This window comes from Theropithecus gelada, chromosome 5 (assembly GCF_003255815.1).
Source record: "Theropithecus gelada isolate Dixy chromosome 5, Tgel_1.0, whole genome shotgun sequence".
In the NCBI taxonomy this organism is placed as follows: Eukaryota; Metazoa; Chordata; class Mammalia; order Primates; family Cercopithecidae; genus Theropithecus; species Theropithecus gelada.
The window spans coordinates 46,661,979-46,680,924 of record NC_037672.1 but is presented as its reverse complement, the minus strand read 5'-3'; the positions used below and the strand labels follow the sequence as shown (position 1 = coordinate 46,680,924).

General features: G+C 44.3%; 1 protein-coding gene across 2 annotated transcripts in view; it reads right to left on the bottom strand.

Moving 5' to 3' along the window:
• Positions 1-4,829: 4,829 nt before the first annotated feature.
• Positions 4,830-18,946, bottom strand: part of UNC5C (unc-5 netrin receptor C) — a 382,002-nt gene continuing 367,885 nt past the window's right edge. For both annotated transcript variants that reach the window (XM_025385362.1, XM_025385361.1), the window contains 2 exons: positions 12,464-12,642; positions 4,830-11,709 (listed from right to left, as the gene is read on the bottom strand). In XM_025385362.1, coding sequence (XP_025241147.1) covers positions 11,544-11,709; positions 12,464-12,642 — 345 coding nt within the window. In that variant the 3' untranslated portion in view covers positions 4,830-11,543. The remainder of the gene's footprint in view (positions 11,710-12,463; positions 12,643-18,946) is intronic.

Below are 18,946 nucleotides of genomic sequence, written 5' to 3'. Positions count from 1 at the left end.
GGTTTAAAATTGCACTGGAAAATTACAGCTTGCTGGGGAAAGAGACAGATGGTTATGGGCAACTCTGAGGGCCAGGTTAGGCTTCATGAAGCTGACTGTGGCACAGCAGCCAAGCGTAGACTCGGGACTGCCAGGCAGCCTATTGGTGTGAATCCAGCTTCCCTCACTCCCTCAGTTGTGTGACTGGGCACGTTTTGACCTCTCAAAGACTCAGTTTCTTCCCCTTGAAGATGAGAATGATGTTAATATCCACTATCTGGAGTTGTTCTGAAGATGAAATGACATAATCCATGCACCAAGCATGTGCTGAGTGCTCAGCTATAGTATTCACAGAAATTCATAGTGCCACTTTTCTTGTGATTTATGATTTTATCTGTCAGCAACCCAGATACAGGTATAGAGACAGCAGTGGTAGGATTCATTCAGGGTACTGGTTTATCATGCAAATGCAGCAACAGGTCATGGAAAGTAAGAATTATTACTATCAAGGAGCTGGTGGGCCAGAGGGGGTAAGGAATTAATTAGAGGAGCTAACAGACCCCCACCCCCGCCACCGCAGAAAAACAAAACAAAACAAAACAAAAAAACCCAGGTCCCAGGACAGGGAGTCCTGATGGGGTGGAGGTGGTATCTCCACAGTTACTGAACTGAGGGAGGGGCTGTGGTCAGATTTTGAAGGGAGAACAGCTGAGGGTGTGATCGCAGGAGTGGGTGAATCCAGTTCGTGGGCAACGTTGGTGATGAAAGAGGAACCCAAAACCTGGCCTTTAGATTTGTTGTCTTCGTGGATTTTGAAGGTGGCAGTCTTGGGAGAGGAAGGTTGTGAGGCAAAATTCTCCAGTGCTACAGAATGGGGAGGGGCGTAGTCAGTGAGAGGCAGAGAGAGGGGCTGGCCAGCTGAGCCAGGAGGCCTGACTTGCATTGGTTTGTTTTTTTTTTAATAATTTATTTATTATTATTATACTTTAAGTTGTAGGGTACATGTGCATAACGTGCAGGTTTGTTACATATGTATACTTGTGCCATGTTGGTGTGCTGCACCCATCAACTCGTCATTTACATCAGGTATAACTTCCAATGCAATCCCTCCCCCCTACCCCCTCCCCATGATAGGCCCCGGTGTGTGATGTTCCCCTTCCTGAGTCCAAGTGATCTCATTGTTCAGTTCCCACCTATGAGTGAGAACATGCGGTGTTTGGTTTTCTGTTCTTGTGATAGTTTGCTAAGAATGATGGTTTCCAGCTGCATTCATGTCCCTACAAAGGACACAAACTCATCCTTTTTTATGGCTGCATAGTATTCCATGGTGTATATGTGCCACATTTTCTTAATCCAGTCTGTCACTGATGGACATTTGGGTTGATTCCATAGGAACAGCTCCAGTCTCCAGCTCCCAGCGCGAGCGACACAGAAGACCGGTGATTTCTGCATTTTCAACTGAGGTACTGGGTTCATCTCACTGGGGAGTGCCGGACAATCGGTGCTGGTCAGCTGCTGCAGCCCGACCAGCGAGAGCTGAAGCAGGGCAAGGCATTGCCTCACCTGGGAAGCGCAAGGGGGAAGGGAATCCCTTTTCCTAGCCAGGGGAACTGAGACACACAACACCTGGAAAATCGGGTAACTCCCACCCCAATACTGCGCTTTAAGCGAACAGGCACACCAGGAGATCGTATCCCACACCTGGCCGGGAGGGTCCCACACCCACGGAGCCTCCCTCATTGCTAGCACAGCAGTCTGTGATCTACCAGCAAGGCAGCAGCGAGGCTGGGGGAGGGGCGCCTGCCATTGCTGAGGCTTAAGTAGGTAAACAAAGCTGCTGGGAAGCTCGAACTGGGTGGAGCTCACAGCAGCTCAAGGAAACCTGCCTGTCTCTGTAGACTCCACCTCTGGGGACAGGGCACAGTAAACAATAACAAACGCAACAGAAACCTCTGCAGACGCAAACGACTCTGTCTGACAGCTTTGAAGAGAGCAGTGGATCTCCCAACACGGAGGTTGAGATCTGAGAAGGGACAGACTCCCTGCTCAAGTGGGTCCCTGACCCCTGAGTAGCCTAACTGGGAGACATCCCCCACTAGGGGCAGTCTGACACCCCACACCTCACAGGGTGGAGTACACCCCTGAGAGGAAGCTTCCAAAGCAAGAATCAGACAGGTACACTCGCTGTTCAGAAATATTCTATCTTCTGCAGCCTCTGCTGCTGATACCCAGGCAAACGGTCTGGAGTGGACCTCAAGCGTTGGGTTTTAATGCAGTGATCTGGAATCAGCGCTGTATGAGAAAGACCTCACCCCCTCCCAGCTGTGGAGTGTTTGAAGTGTGGAAGGATGAGGCTATTGCTGCTGCCCCTGAATTGTCACCTCTGCAAAAGGGGAGGGAACATGTTAGGGCTGTTGTTACAAGCATTGTGGACCCTGGAGGGCAGAGTGAGAAGTTTGGTTTTGAGGGGATCCACTGGAGATTGGATCAGGACCAGGGAAGCCCAAAATCATCCGGGGAGTGGAGAGTGCAGGAAGGTTTGCATCTGACACAGAGAGAATGAAGAGTTTGGGTGAGATTGGCAGTGGTTAGCCAGCTGCACTTATGTCTAAAGAGTGCATCCTGGCACTGGGATTCAGACTGATCTGCTTAAATTCCACCATTTTCCACTTTTTCATTCTTTGGAAGCACATAATCTGAGCCCAATCTTCCCACCTATAAATTCCCACCTCTTCAGGCTCTTGTGAGGAGTCAATAAGATGAGTATCTGAAGTATGTGAAGGTCCATGCCAGGTACAGTTTAGGTGCTCACAAATACTGCTCTTTCTCCTTTCCTTCTTCTTTTCTTTCCTACCTTTCTCCCTTTTTCCTCCCCTCCCCTCCCCTCCCTTCCCTCTCTTTTCTTTCTCTCTTTTTTCCCTTCCCCTTCCCCTTCGTTTCCCCTCCCTCAGCTCCTCTCCCTTCCCCTCCCTACCCTCTCTCCCCTTCTCTCATTCTTTCTTTTTCATTCATTCTTTTTCTTTCTTTCCTTCTTTTTTTTTTTTTTTTGACAAAGCCTCACTCTGTCTTGCCCAGGCTGGAGTGCAGTGGCATGATCATAGCTCACTGCAGTCTCAATCTCCTGAGCTCAAGTGACTTTCCCATCTCAGCCTCCCAAGTAGCTGGGACTACAGTCATGCACCACCATGGCTGACTAATTTTATGTTTAGTAGAGACGAGGCCTCGCTCTGTTTCCTAGGCTGGTCCCAAACTCCAGGACTCAAGTGATCTCCCCATCTTAGCCTTCCAAAGTCCTGGGATTACAGGCGTGAGCCACTGTGCCCAACCAGTGCTGCTTTTTCTTCCTGCCATTAGTTTAGCAGGATCTACAATTAGCAACGATTAAAACCAGCTGAGATTTGCTATTGGTACATCTTTCCCACCTTCTGTGCACCCCACTTCTGTGTGTCATGGGCTTAAGTTAAATTTTTCACAGAACTCACAGGCATACTGACAGTAAATCTCAGCTGAGGAAAAAAGGTTATTTTCTTGGCATTGGTCATTTTGTAAGTTGCAAGCTTGTTGTCTCTATCTGGTCACAGCAGCAAGGTACAGATGACCACGCTCTCAGAAGTTTTGTCTCTGCAAAGTGATTCCTAATTTCTACCTTAGGTTCTGATCTGAGCTTAGCTGTGGGAATCTCTGGGACTGCTGAAGGTTCTTTGCTTGGCATCCGTATGCTGGTACTGAGAGACGGGAACAGAGGGAGGCCAAACTTCAGAACTCTCCAGGGACCTCCACTCAAAGACAGGGGCTTAGGTTGGGCCCTCAGTGAATAGTCTTTGAAAATGCATGCATGCCATCCTAGGTAAGGCCTTCTCAGCAGGAATCTCAGCTACCAGTTTCTAATCAGGGATTAGCGGTCTGGTAACAGGGCTGAGCCTTTGCCACCATGGGTTTTCTATGTAAAGGACAGTTTTTGTTAGTGTTTTATTGTTTTCATTGTATTTTCATTCTTTTATATGGAATTTGAATTCTCTAGCTCAGCTGCAGCCCTTATTTCTCCCTTTGATTTTTACCCAGGTTCCAGTTTATGTATTTCCATTACTTCCTTAGCCTTGAAGAAACATTTGAATTCGTGATCCCAGCATCGATTGTTTTATGTCATTTTCTTCTAGTCCATGGCATGGACCAGTTTCTCAGTGCTGGGCAATGGCTTACACCCTTCTGCCACCGAGGCTGAGGAGAGGGGTGGGGGCAGGTGGCAGTCCATCTAAGGAAGCGTTTCCAGGTCATTCTCTCATAGAGGACAGGGCTGCCTTTGCTTCTAGTCCTCAACCTCACAGCTGCTTCCCACCTCACAGCTGGAGCCCTTAGCTTGCTCGCCCTAAGGCAGTGGCCAGCAGTCCTGTACCAAGCTGAGCTCCTCTGCTGGTAGTTGCTCACCTTTCATTTCCTACCTATTAGTATAGTTGTTTGCAAACTTCATTTAAAATCGGATCTCTGGGGGCAGGGCTTGACACTCTATTTAGAAGCTCCAGCCCCAGGGAATTCTGCAGAAGTTCTAGACATTGGTTCTCACCCTTAACTGCTCATTAGTACCACCCAGGAGTTTTTAACGCCAGGACCCCTAGACCACTTCCATCAGAATCTCTGGAGGTGTGACCCTGGCATTAGTTCTTAAGGCCCCTCGGGTGATTCCAGTGTGGAGCTGATTTTTTAGTAGCAACATTCTAGAACCTCATCCTGTGCCTGCAGGAGGTGGTGATCACCATCCACGCAGGACCCAAAGCCTTTCTGTCCCACTGAAGAAACACATGGCGACTCTGAACACGCAGGAGAACCTTCTTATGAAGTGAAGGAGGCAGCACTTTGTTGCTTATAAATATAATTTATTACCTGTTTAAAAATTCTTTCTTACATTTTGTACAGGTTGGCTGACAGAATAAATGCAGGCAATTTACAAACGAAGGGGACTGCAGGAGAAATCGGGATTGGCAGCCAGGGAGAGAAAAGAGGCACACCCGGAGCTGGTATCCCTCACCTCCACCACTCAGCAAGGCGCCGGACAGATGTCCGGAGGGCACTCTGCCTCCGCCGGGGATTTTTTAGAAAAGGAATTGCATAGAAGATACAGCAAGAGGGAACTCCACAACAACAAAAGTGTTCCATATCAGAAAAGCCAAGGTTGTCATGTTTTGTTTAAAAAAGAAAAACGACAAAGCACAAAACCTCAATCCGACCTTTCTGCAGTTGAACTGTTCCAAAGGGGACAGCAGGTGGATGACACTGCCTCTTCAAGATGACTGCTGGGGAATTTTCTCTGACAAACATTGGTGTCTTCTTTACAAAGCGCAAAGAGGAAGGTCACCAACTTGCTTCAGCTCAACATTAAACTCAACACATATAACACCGTGACATCACACGCACACAGTGATGTTCCCTGAAACTGGGCTCAATGCATTATGTCTGGAGGGTGAGGGCTGCACTACCAGTAGCAGGTCTAGGAAAGCATGAAGAAGAGAATGCAAATCACTTGTTCCCACGTGTTCTGACTGCTGTACTTTTTTTTGTCCATGGCCCAGAGGAGTAGACACCTTGAGTTTTTACCCCTACATGTACAGATGCCATTCATTACTTTCAGAATAGAAAAGAAGGCAAAGGTATTTTACACCAGCTATAGATTTCTTGCTCTTATATGTCACTCTAAACAGGTTTCACACTGAGAACCTATATAGCTCAGGTCCCGATTCTCTGATGCTGTCTCCATGTGCTCAGGATCAGAGGCCAAAAGAGAGCCCATCCATCCTTAGGCTGTTGATCAGCAAAACCTGCCTACAGTTCATCTTCTAAACACCAGTACTGAGGGTTATTCCACCCCGGGTCAGTGCCATCAGCTTCTACAGCTGGTCTCATAGTACTTAGTCCAGTAGGCCTTTGGAACTTAAAAATGACACACGACTTAGGCATATTTGTAGGAGACCCTTAAATTATATGATTTGCAATTTATATTTTTGTTGAAGGACAGATCTGAAATGGTATGTTAAAAGGCTGGTATTCAGTAGCAAACACTATGGTAGGTGGGCAGCTGACGATATTTCAGGGCAGCTTCCTTGTTTCTACTTAGAAGCTAGTTGGGCCACAACTCTCACGATATTCTGCAGAGATTCCAAACCTGTGATTCCAGAAGATCACTGGACAGGTCCCTTCAGTAGGCAAGTGTCTGAGTAGACAGCAGGCTCATGAAAAGCTGCTAATAATTGCTGGGCTTGGTGTGCCAGTACACTTGCAGAGTACCAGTTGGTTTGTGCTGCTGATGCCCCCTAACCATGCTAAATAGGTCTGAGGCACACATTACATTTGTTGAATGAGCCCGTTAATATCCTACCACAGATCAATACAATGAGGTGACAGGAAAACCTAGGAACCATGAACTCTTATGAAGACAGGCTGTTAAAGTAGCATTTATGAAAATGGTGTAAGCACAAGGCTGATAAAACTAAAGGATCTGGGAGCTCATTGCTAGACTTAGTCTTCCGAGAAAACCCACCCAGTGCTACACAAAGTCATCTCCCCACCTTTTGAAAATAATAGGTTTTTCACACTAGAATTCTGGAAATATTAATGACTTCATTTGGCTTCCTTGGCCTGTATGGATATGGGTTTACATAGCATTGGTTACAATATATTTATTCCCCCTTATGCCTTATTCCATTAAAAAGAAATAATTAGAGATGCAAAGGAAATCTTCCAAAGTGATCATTACTGCCAGAGATTATACAAATAGATCTCTTAGGGTAGAGAAACATTACTTCATTGCACAGAGGCAAAGTTCTAAAGATTTCAGTCAACATTAGCTCAGCAAGATTAAAGAATATATAAAAATAATACAAAAAGAAAAATAAAAACCAAAGAGTAATAGTTGCTCCTATGAGGCACTCGAAAGATAAAAAAAGTTTTGCTAACTTGAGATAATAAAATATTTTCCTTATTAGATCTATAAAATCTAATGCTCATCAACCATTATCTTGAGCAATGATGTTCTGCTTCACAAAAGCTCCTCCATTCTCAAAGAAGATGGATGAAGCCCCATTTCATTTCAGCTGTGTTTCCATGGGCCCCCTCCCGTTTGTTAGCCTTGGGCTTGCACTGAGTTCTCCACATGAAACTGATGACTTGTCCAGAACAACTGCCAAGCAAAAGCTAAGACTCATTCAACTTGAAGGCTTGAAAACCCAACAAGTAAACCTTTTCTACCTTCTTTACGCTCTCTTGCAGGTCCTTATATAGGTTTATATTTTCCTGGCCCCATAGGGGCAGACCTTATAGAGGCAGAGACCTGTGAATTCTGGGGAGATGGTGATCACCTTATTAACTCCATTCTGCATCCGTGGATTACAGAGGAGTAAGCAGACCAAGAGCACAGCTGCTGTGATGCTGACAGAGACACACAGAAGGACACATGAGACAAGAGCCTTGTTGCTCTTCTCCAGGAGAAGTGAAAAGTCTTGATTCCACCCTCAAAACATTGACTTTTAGGATATCTTACTTGTAGGAAAAAATACCTTAAAAAAAAATCACTGGTCGCACAATTTCAGAGTGTCCTGAACTCAGTCCCCATGATTTTTTTCTCCTAAAAATTGCCCTACTTTTTGATAGTTGAGAGATTTAAATCTCTCAAATAGTATATATGAAAATGGCTGATGATGCAGTTTGATATTGAACACCTCACCCAAAAAAGTTGTCCAGTTTTTGAAGAGCCTAACTTGCTCACAGCAGGATGGGGGTTTTCTGCACAGCACAGCTGACGACTGTTCATTTGGAAGATGCCGTTTGTGAAACAGCTGTTAGCTGTGAGTACCTGGGTGTTACACAGGTATGTCATCAGCATGCCAGCTGTCAATTCTGAATCCAACTTTTCTATTCCTTCCAGATACATTAAGGAAACTTGAATGAGTGTGATAAGAAGAAAATAAAAACAGGATGGAACCTCTGCCTTTGGATTCTCAAATTCAGGAGAAAAGAAACTGCTTTCTTCCCTTTGATTAACAACCCCAATTTTCTCTTCCCCAGACATAGTATTCCATTTGCATATATAAGACTTATTTCTTTCTAAGCAGATACTTCTTACATTTCCAAAGATAAACATTAAGGAGATTTAAAGTATACAAATCCCAATGAAAACCATAAATGATAACAATGACAATCTATATAAAACAGTCTGCAAAGACTGTTTTATATAGATTTTACATAGTTCTGTTACAAGAAGCAACTTAAGATGTGTTGTGTATGAATGAGTTGATGTACTAGGCTCACAATGACCTAATTTTGAGATGGGTGATGCAAATGAAAAACAAGTGAGAATAAGAAAATTGTAAATTTGAAGTGAAAATGTTCCCACATCTGTTTGTCGTAAAGGTCCTTGAACTCTACAGCTTCTCATTCCCTTTGTCAAACACATTCTAGTGAATATTAAACTCAGGTTAGATTGTGTTGCACACCACTAGATGGCAGCATACACAAATGATAGTTTTTTCTATCCAAATGAAGCCAGCCAAACTTGCCTCTCCAGCGGTGTAGAAAGAAGCAGGACCTATCAGAATAGTTGATGAAGTGGCTTCCTATGAAATGACTGTTATAGCTGGACCTTCTAAGTTTGAAAGCAATCTAACAGCTATTACTTTACTCCAAAGGAGAAGGAAATCAGAATTTGTAGTGAAAATTATTTGGTATAAATAGTGTATGCATGGAAGTTGTCATTCACTTGATAGGAAACATTAAGAATTCTATGACTGGCAGATAAGTACCACACACAAGAAATCAGTCGCTTTTCCTTTGTCTGGTGGTGGGAGGTTGAACCAAAAAACAGGCATCTGAAGTGAACCCCAAGGGTTCTCAATGACTTTAAGTAAAACAGTTCCTGTTTGTGTTCAGTATTTCTGTGTTGTTGGTGACTTTTTAGTCAAAGATTTTAGTAACAGTTATGGAATTGAGTCATCTTCATAGCTACATAGCTGCTCCCCTCTCATTTTCACTAGGCATAGAAGTTTCAGCATTCAGTTCAGATAATTCTAGTTCTTGAGTTCCCTAGATGATTCCACAACCCCGGTATTGATGAGTAATCTTGAGAAGTTTATTTCAAAATGTAGGAATGGACAACAGCTCTCTTTCCTCCTCCTCCTTTTAAAAAATGTATGTGTATAACTGTGGGTATATATATTTGATTTTTAATTTAGAATACAGTTTTTACTCATTGCTACAAACATTATCCACTGAACTTGTTTACTAGTGCAATCTCTCCCTTCCCCAGTGTACAAATATTTTAAATATGGAAATCCTAATGCGGGGGTGGGCTGAGAGAGGTTTTATAGAATATATGTCCAAAACAGAAGATAAGGAATAAAAAGCATGAAAGAAGAGGCTCCATAGCAAGGTATCAGCAGTTCCTCAGGGATGAGGATGGCAGAGGCATCAATATCAAGATGCTACCAAAATAGGAGCAGAAACATGGAAAGATGGAAGAACATGTATCATTCAAATCTGTTCAGCAACTTGTGTGCCTCCAGCCTAAAAGTAAACCACAGTCATGTTCTAAAGGTTCTGATTCATACACATGTCTGCTTGTTCAGTTTTGGTTTTGCTACTGGGCTTTGATTCTTTAATCCCCACCTGCTGAATGAATTGAGTCCTTGTGTTAAAGAGCTTGTGATGGTCCCAAGGAAACATAATAGTTAGTTTCCACAAAGTAGTGTGTTGACTAACATTTTGCAGGACAACAGTTTTTAAAGAGCTAACTAGACAGCCTTTATAAATGCTACTGAATATTATGACAGCAAAGATTCAGGGTGGGGTTGGGTGGGGTTTGGGGGTGTAGAAAAAATGCACCAAGTTCCTACTGCCAGATAAACTTGTAGGAGTGGTCTAGATATCAAGATGCCAAGACAATACTAAAACAGAATTTGCAACCAGTCAGGAAGGCTGGGGGCAGGGGGGTCCCAGGAGAGGCTAAGAAAATGGTAATAAAGGGATGTCATCTCTCAGTGAACAGCATAATGCAATGATGCAGAGTGACTCAAGCCAAACAAACATAATGCAGGTTAGAATAATCATCTTCCATGTCAGAACTATTTGAAAGGCATAACATAGCCTGGGCAAAAGACCAGCTGATTATTTTGAATAATCTAGGTCAGAGTCCATTGTGGTCTTCAGACAGATGAGTGAGACTGGAGGCATCATGGTGGAAGTTGAGCATTTCAGAATGTGGAGATGATCTAATCCCACCCCTTCACTTTCTAGTGAGGACACTGAGGTCCAGTGTGGTTAAATGACTTTCAAGGTGGCGCAACGAGACAGTGACAGACTCACATGAGAACTGGTTTCCTGATCTCCAGTTCAGAGTCCATTCCTCCAACCACACTGCCTCTAAAGTAGAGCACCATAGGGAGTCGACGTGGGGCCACACAATGGCAATAGTAAGAGAAGTTCATAGAGAACACATCTCATCATAAGACTCAGAGGAGAAAGACCCTGCCTGAGCAAGCTGAAGGAACAGACTGACAAAGCCAGTGAGCATTTATCACCTTTCTGGGGCGGAATGAGGGAAAGAAAGGTAAAAGGTCAAGGAAGCTATGCATGTTGAATTAAACTGATGACCACACCCACCTTGATAGGTGAAAAGGTGGGGCAGGTCTAGTCAATACCCAAATACTAACAGTACCACTAACAAAAATAGAAGTTAAAAAAAAATCCTTTTACTAGAATACCTGTAAATACTCATCAATAATAATAATAATACCTTTTTTTTAAAAAAAACACTTCATATTGCATATTACAAACACACGTTGTGAAAAACTGCTTGTTTGTGGGGTTAAACATGAACCACTGTCTTCCCTGCAATGCTACAGTTTTATTCCCAAAGGGCACCAGAAGGTCCCTCCAAGGAATAGGAGTCTTAGTTATTTCTTTTTTACACTTAGATTCTCCACTTCCCTGATACAAACAATAACACTGGTTCTACAAGTTCTAGAAACAGAACACTGATGGGAGGATTATCTGAGACACTTGATGCACACGATTTGTAGCAAAAGTCTGATCTCTCTGTAAATTACTAATCTGAAATAGACACAACAAACCGTCCACAGCTTCAACTTCAAATGATTTGAACAAAAATAGAACGAGCCATGGACAGTGTCTGCATCCCTGTCCAATTTGATGTAAACAACATTTGTAGAAATTGGGTTTGTTAAGAAAGTTTATCCATATATCTGGATAGCAATAAAAAGCGTTTCCTAGGAAACTGTAAGATCCTGTACCACACAGCATACAGCCCAACTAAGAGGAAAATTAGGTTGATAGCTAAATTCAAGGTACAAATTTACACAATTTTTCTTAACTCCCGTGATGATGTCCGAGTAAAGTGGGCATGTACATTGGCAGTTGTATCTGTTTTCCTTCTGGCTCCTGCTGCAGTCTTGCCTGTGAAGCGCATTGGTCTCGTCTGGATTTCCTCCTCCGCTGTGATTCCCCTGGACGGCCACAGACTCCCTGTGCATTTTCGTCCTTCATTTCCCCTTCCAGGATGGTGGTTAATACTGCCCTTCTGCTGCTAAGGACACCACTGTTTCATGTCTTCCCATTTCTTCCAAGACAGCTGCCAGCATGCTCAGGTTTCCATCTGGGAAGTTCTGTGCTTCCCAAAGATCCAGGATTACGCCAGTTGGGCTGGATTTGGTGGCAAAGTAATTCAAGTACCTGTAATTGTGAAAGAGAAAATGTGCTCAACGGTGTGACTTACATATCTATTTTTCCTCAGCTAAACTTTTGTGTCTCTCTACTTGTCTTTAAGTATCCTGGTCCCATTGTGGTTGACAGTGAGCCATCCTAAATAACTAGCCCATGCTTAATTAGATCAGCCCCAGACAGGAGACGTGATGTTGAACTTTGTGAACCTCAGCTCTGAGTAAGATAATTTAAGAGACAAGATGTCTATGGGTCATATTCTAAATAGGAAATCAAGAGACTTATGTTTTCTTTCTAGTCCAGGCTTGGATACTCTTTGACAGGTCATGTCACATGTTTTGTTTGGTAGTGACGGTGACATTCCACAAAGTAGAGGCTCCAGAAGTCTCTTGATAACTTAATCTCGAGGCGGTGTTAGCTTGCTAATTATTCATCAAACATTAGGTCCCGCTCAACTGCAGGGGAGGAGCAATAATTACGGTAGTGAATGGTTGTATGATTTGGGGAATTTAGCCCACCAGCTTTGCAAAGTGGATCATGAAACTTGATACTTACCAATGCCAAATAAGCTCAGAATGTCTCTTAGCACTCTTTGCAAGCCTGCAGTGCAAGGTACAAGGATGGAGCTTAATGCATATTTGCAAAATGAAAAACTAAATAGATGTGTGGATGGGGAAAAAAATGAATGCTACCCTATGTCTAATAGTTATTGGTCCTGGAGAGCACTAACAGAAAGAAGCTAGCCTTGGGGCCTGACCACACCCACCTGTCCAGGTTCAGCTTATGGGCCAGCATCCTCCAGTCATGGCCTCTCGTCTGGGGGGCATCCAGGCTGCTACAGAGCTTCTGCCGGATAGGGAGAGGGATGCTGAAAGCACTGGGCCCCGTGACCGTGGTGATGGTGTTTGCAGGATCCAGCAGCGGCAGATCGATGCCAGTGGGTTCCTGTAGTTCAGGGACAGAAACAACACAGCATTATTTCTGAAGACAAAAGCAATCTCTATTGAACCAATCAACATAATGCCTTGCTTTGAGCGATAAGAAAAGAATGAGTGCTGTTATTCTTCTTCAGAAGAATGGCTTCTTCTTAGCCTGAAAGTTGTGCCTCACTAGATGTAACCTGGCTCCGAGAAAGAGGTACATATATTTTGAGCTAACTTTGCATAGCCGCAGATTTATGGCTGTTTGGTGAGGACTGGGCTGGATGGAAAGTTCTGGTGTGATTCGATAACAGCTTTACTAATGGGATTCTCCAGGCTGAGAGAGAAGAGAGGGAATATCAGAGCTAAAGGTTTAAATTTCAGGAGAGGAAAATGTTCAAAAGGGCAGTGCTTTGGGAATGAATAGATCTGAGATTCAAGGCTTCTGGAAACAGCCTGACCTTGAGGGGAATGTCCTGGGCAAATGCCCCAGTAGTTCTCCCTCTAAACTCCACAGAAGATTTCTCAGTTCTGCTTTTGTTGAATGAAATGGAACACAGCTCTCCTCTAAATGATATCAACTTAAGGCTAATTTTTTTAAAAAGAAAATGGTAAACACACTATATTATTGCCTTAAGGCAAGTCATTAGTGGCGTCCTCCAATTGCTGTATATCCTTATTTTTTAAAAATCTAATTTTAGTAGAGAAAACCATAAATTGGCTTTTACGATAGTCTCAGCTCATAAAACAGCACAAATGCAAAATCTGAATTTCATCTGCAGGAGAAATTCTAATCATTTTCTGATCACTTCTGCTGGTTGGAAAAGCAAAAGCAAATGTTGCCTGGGAACTATTAAAGCAATAAAAGAAAATCTACTTAATCTACTATAAATGCCATCTCTCTCTTTTTAAAGCAGGTAACTTGTTGGTGTGCCTTACTAGTTGCCGGAGGATGAACCGGCCACACCCAGTTTCAGCCATCATGAAGTGTTTGGTTCCTGCTGAGCACTCAGCTCAGGGGCTCAACACCACCATCATCCAGAGCCCCACAAATGCTGCCCTGCACTGCTTCAGTGGCCTCCCCAGCCGTGAATGCGCTGGCACTGCAGGCGGTGGGGTTGCAATTGCCTGTGTGCCAGTGTTGACTAGCAGTGTGTTCCACGTTCTGGGATCAGCAGCAAGTACTCACTTTTAGGCTTATGCAATCCCATGGAACAGGGTCAATCCAGGGGTGTGGAGGGCATTTGAATTCTTTTGCCATGGTATACACAGTGGCGTTGGCTATGATCATGTATTTGTCCTCAAAACCCAAAGCTTGGCAAACTGAGGCTCCAAGCATTCCACTGGCTCTTTTGTGTTAGCTCCAGCACATACCAGGGTTTAAAAGACTGTGGCATGAACAGATGGGAGTCGGAGGCGCTGAATGAGGATCTTGACCCACAGCTCTTTCCCCCATCAGGCACAGGGTTCTTTCCAAGGCAACGAGGAAAGAGGGCTCCTGACCTCTAGAGTAATGGGGCTTAAAGAAAGGTGACCATAAGTGATCTGAGGGCATGTGTCATGTTTATCAATGGATTTATGTTCGGGACATCTGGACTAAATGCACCAATACCTTTATTAGGCATAGAATGATGTTTAGATGGAGTGGAGTGTGGAAGTGAAGATGATACGGACAGGAGACAGGGAAGTACTAAGTAGAAGACAGCGGTTCCCAGCAAAGGCCCCACCCTCAAGCCTGAAGACCTGAAGCCCTAAATGAGGACAGGCATTTCTGTTTTCGTGCCCAAAACATTGCCTTTTGGCCCACCATGCCCTCTATCCTGCCCCCATATAAACCCCAAACCCCAAGCTCCAGATGAGACCCGCAAGTAAGGAGATGAGGAGGCACACAGACCAGCAGGGCAGCGATAGTGGAACGACATGGCAGAGAAAGAGAGAAGAGGAGGGATGTCTGGATGCTAAGGGAAGTTCAGCGGGGGCAGTGGGAGAAGAGTCTGGCTGCTGGGTGGCCTGACTCTAGGGGAAGATCACCTTCCTACTCCGTCTCCCCTCCTGGCTCCCCACGCATCCTGCTGAGAACCACCTCCACCACTCAATAAAACCTTGCACTCATCTTTCAAGCCCACATGTGATCCAATTCTTTCAGGACACTGGGCAAGAGCTCAGGATGCAGAAGGCTGTCACACTGGCCCCCTGCCCTTGCAATAATGCAGAGGGCCCATTGAGCTGATTAACACACAAGCCATCTGCAGATGGCAAAGCTAAAGGAGCACACCGTAACACATGCCCACTTGGGCTTCAGAAGTCGCAGATACCCACCCTTAGATGCTGCTGTGGGGCCAGAGCCCAAAAGTGCTCGCCCCGGTTCCTGCTCCTGCCCATCTGTGTGCTCACCCTCCTGTAAGGGGTTTGCGCTGTGCGGCGACCAAACAGGTGCGCCACAACCCTGTCGTATATTCTGTAAGAGCAATCAGGGAACTCTCTGGTTTCAAAGAAAAATCACATGCTACTTCCACAGTTTAGTGTCATCGCCCACATCGTGGTCCTGCTTGCTGCTTTTCTGGATAATGACAATAGGGCCTAAAAGGAGACCTGCCATATTCCTTAATACACCAGCACCTTGATCATCCCTGGGTGGCAGTGGAAGGTTAAAGTCTGCACAAGGGAGGGCCTTGTTTTGTAGTGCTGTCTTGTGTCCCCAGAGAGCCTCTGTACTGTTGGCCTTAGTACCTCCCCGCTGCTTACCTGTGATCCATCCCATACTTCTGCCCAACTAACCTTCCTAAAGTGCTGCACTGTTGAACAGCAATATTTCTCTTTCTCTCCCTCTTACTCTCATTAAGAAGTGTTAAATGCCCCTCCTACCACATGAAGTCCAACTCTTAATCAAGCAGTGAAATGTGTGTGTGTGTGTGTGTGTGTGTGTGTGTGTGTGTGTATTTAGAGACAGGGTCTTCATGTGGTAGGAGGGGCATTTAACACTTCTTTGTCACCCAGGCTGGAGTGCTGTGGTGTGATCATAGCTCACTGCAGCCTTGAATTCTTGGGTTCAAGCGATCCTCCCACCTCAGTCTCCCAAATAGCTGAGACTATCGGTATGCACCATCACACTGGGCTAATTTGCATTTTTTTAAGAGATGGGGGTCTCACTGTGTTTTCCAGGCTGGTCTCAAACTCCTGGGCTCAAGTGATCCTCCTAGCTCAGCCTTCCAAAGTCCTGGGATTACAGGTGTGTGAGACACCACACCTGGCCCAGTGAGGGATCTTTGTATGACTTTCCTGGTTGGCTGGTATGAGGCTGCAAGGTGACCATGTGAAGTGCAGAGTGCAGCCGGACACGGAGTAGGGCTGTCCACTTGTGCTTCCACTACTTCATTATCTGATATCAGGGTGCCCCGTCCTTGCCATGACTTGACCTGACTCATACGCTCTTTAGAGTCTGAGCACCACTCATTATTTCTCCTGCCATTTCTAAGCATGAACCTCTAACAGTTATTCTGCCCTTTCTTTGATCTCTGTCCGGCAAAGTCCTCAAAGCCTGGTTCAAAAGTCCTGTGTCCTGGGGCTCCCGGGGCAAGCCTACCCTAGGCGTCAGGCCTGGAGGTCTCCTTGGCACCTCCCAGCTCCTCTGTGCTCCTCACAGTCTGCTCTGTGCACATTGGCTGTATCTGTAGGTTACTGCCTTTTATTTCTCACATTTCTTATTGGTGAGAGTATATCACCCTCAGACCTCTATGATAACACTGTGCCCCACACACAGAGGCTACTCAATTAATGTTTGTTGAAATGAGAGAAAATATTTGTCCTTAGTACAGAAAGAAGATGAAGCCAGCGCCTGATAGGAGCCCACCCATAGAGCTGCCTTCCAACTAAATGTGGAAGTTAAATCCTGAAATGAGAGGCCAGTTGAAGATAGGCATGGATCTTGGGAGGGCCTGCTCACATATTCATGTTGTCCCCATTTTCTTGTGGATAAAGAACTATCAGCATTTCATGTGGGCACTAAAGTCCTGAGCTGTCTATCCCTGGCTACTCAGCCTATTTATTTCTGTGTAGATGAAACAAGCTCAATAGGGCATCATTTCTTTGTCTCTCTTATCAAATGGCTGACAACAGCCTTGAAGGTAAAAGTAAAACACATTTATACATTTACATTTCATCTAGTAATTTTAGTTGCTATTAGTTCTTCCTTTACTTCTAGGTAAAAGTAGAGTTCATGGTCACAGAATGCTTATCTCAATAATCATTTATAATATCGGTACCATCAGTCTTTGATGTTATGATTTCCTTATGTAAACATATGATTTTTCAACATTAGTCAAACCGCTGCTATGGGTGATGATACACATATTCAGGACTCCACAGTCCTGAAACAACTTTTTATTTTGATATTTGGACTTTTCCTAAAGTCACTTAGAAAAACTAGATTTTCCCAATGGTCATTTGGAGCAGGTTATGGAAAGCAGAAGATGTACACAGATGAAATGGCTATAGCAGAGTGATATTACTTTGTACATTTATTTTAAATATTTGTGTATACAAAAGTGCTATGCATCACGACTTGAGGTTATAAGATCTAGCAAATATAAAAATTATAATTGCTTTTATTACCTATAAATCTATTATTAAAGTAGATGAGGACGAGCACGGTTGCTCACACCTATAAACCCAGCACTTTGGGAGGCCGAGGTAGGTGGATGACCTGAGGTCAGGAGTTTGAGACCAGCCTGGCCAACGTGGTGAAACCCTGTCTCTACTATCAACACAAAAATGAGCCAGGTGTGGTGGCACACGCCTGTAATCCCAGCTACTCGGGAGACTGAGGCAGGAGAATTGCTTGAACCCAGGAGGCGGAGGTTGCAGTGAGCCGAGATCATGCCACTGCACTCCAGTCTGCGCCACAGAGCAAGACTCCATCTCAAAAAAAAATAAATAAATGAAAGTAGATGACTAATACTGCCTCCTAAAACTGCACCTTTTTCCAGGGTTCAGAGCCTTCAACTAAAGCAATGTTGTGATAAACTAACTTGGGGATACATGCTACCTTCTTTTCTCTGGGAGCTAATTTTTGTTTATTTATATTTAGTTTTCATTTATTTATTTATATAGGATCTGAGTTTTATTTTTGTGCTTATTTTGATAGAAAGAAAATCTGAAACCTCAATTGATGACAGACCCCACAGATTGAAGAAGCAAAGTTGACTCAAAAGCCCTGTTATTCTTATGGCATTAATGGCACCAGTGAAAATGGTGAACATAGATTAAGCACGTGCTCTGGGCCAAGTTCTGTTTAGAACACTTACTAACATTCTCCCATTTAATTCCCACACAGGCCCAAGATAATATTCTATACCAATTTACACATGGGGAAACTGAGGCAAGAAAGGATTAAGTCATTGGCCCTATCTCCATGGAACTGTCATGGGAATTTCCCATGATGGATGTCTGCCTGTAACTGAAACAAAACAGATGTGAAAAAAACTATAAATTTATCTGTCCTCTGTACCATGTTTTCTTTTGGAGATAATGAGTAGCTTCCTGGTTACTCTCTCTGCACTTTTCTATGAAACAAACAAAAAAAAGAAAAAAAAAATCTTTTATCATCTTTTACATTTGGACATTCGTTTGTGCCAATACAGTTAGTCTTCCAGACATTTTCCTTCTTAAACTTCATCTCTGTGAAATTAAAGCCTTTGTCTCTAGTTAAGGAATCCCTGGCTAAATCACCCAAAGACAACTGGCTGGCCCTTGAAGTAATCAGAGTAGATGTCACGCACAGCCTGGTCTCTTGGGTGGGCAACAGGTCCTCTGTCTTGACAGGACAGGCCAAGGGCTGTGTGGCTATATAAATGACAGCTGGTGAGTGCGTTGGGTGGTGGGTGGCTGGAGGGAGGGGCAGCATATTTCTGGCAAGTCAGCTCATTCCTGAGAGATGGGACATTGGAATGGGAACCCCAGCCTCACTGCCATCTTGCCCTGTGACCCTAGGAAGGAGCCCTGTTCAGAAGAAAGAAACCACAAATGGAGCCTTTTCTCTACTTGTTTATGGTTTGTCAATCATCTTGTACCCTTTCTTGGAGGTTTTGATGAGGATCTGGGTCGCAGAACTCTCCAGAGTCCATTGTTCTTCAGTGCAGAGGCTTCCTCTCCAATGTCAGTACCCCCATCCACACTCCCTCCTCTGCGCACCCAGCATCCGCATTCAAATGCTAAGCACAACAGTGGGATTCAGTGACCCAGAAGGAAAAGCCAGCCGCAGAGTGCCCCTTAATCCCCAAAGTCATCTTGACTCCGCTCACTTCTTCCCCGCCCTCAGTTAAATATGCTTG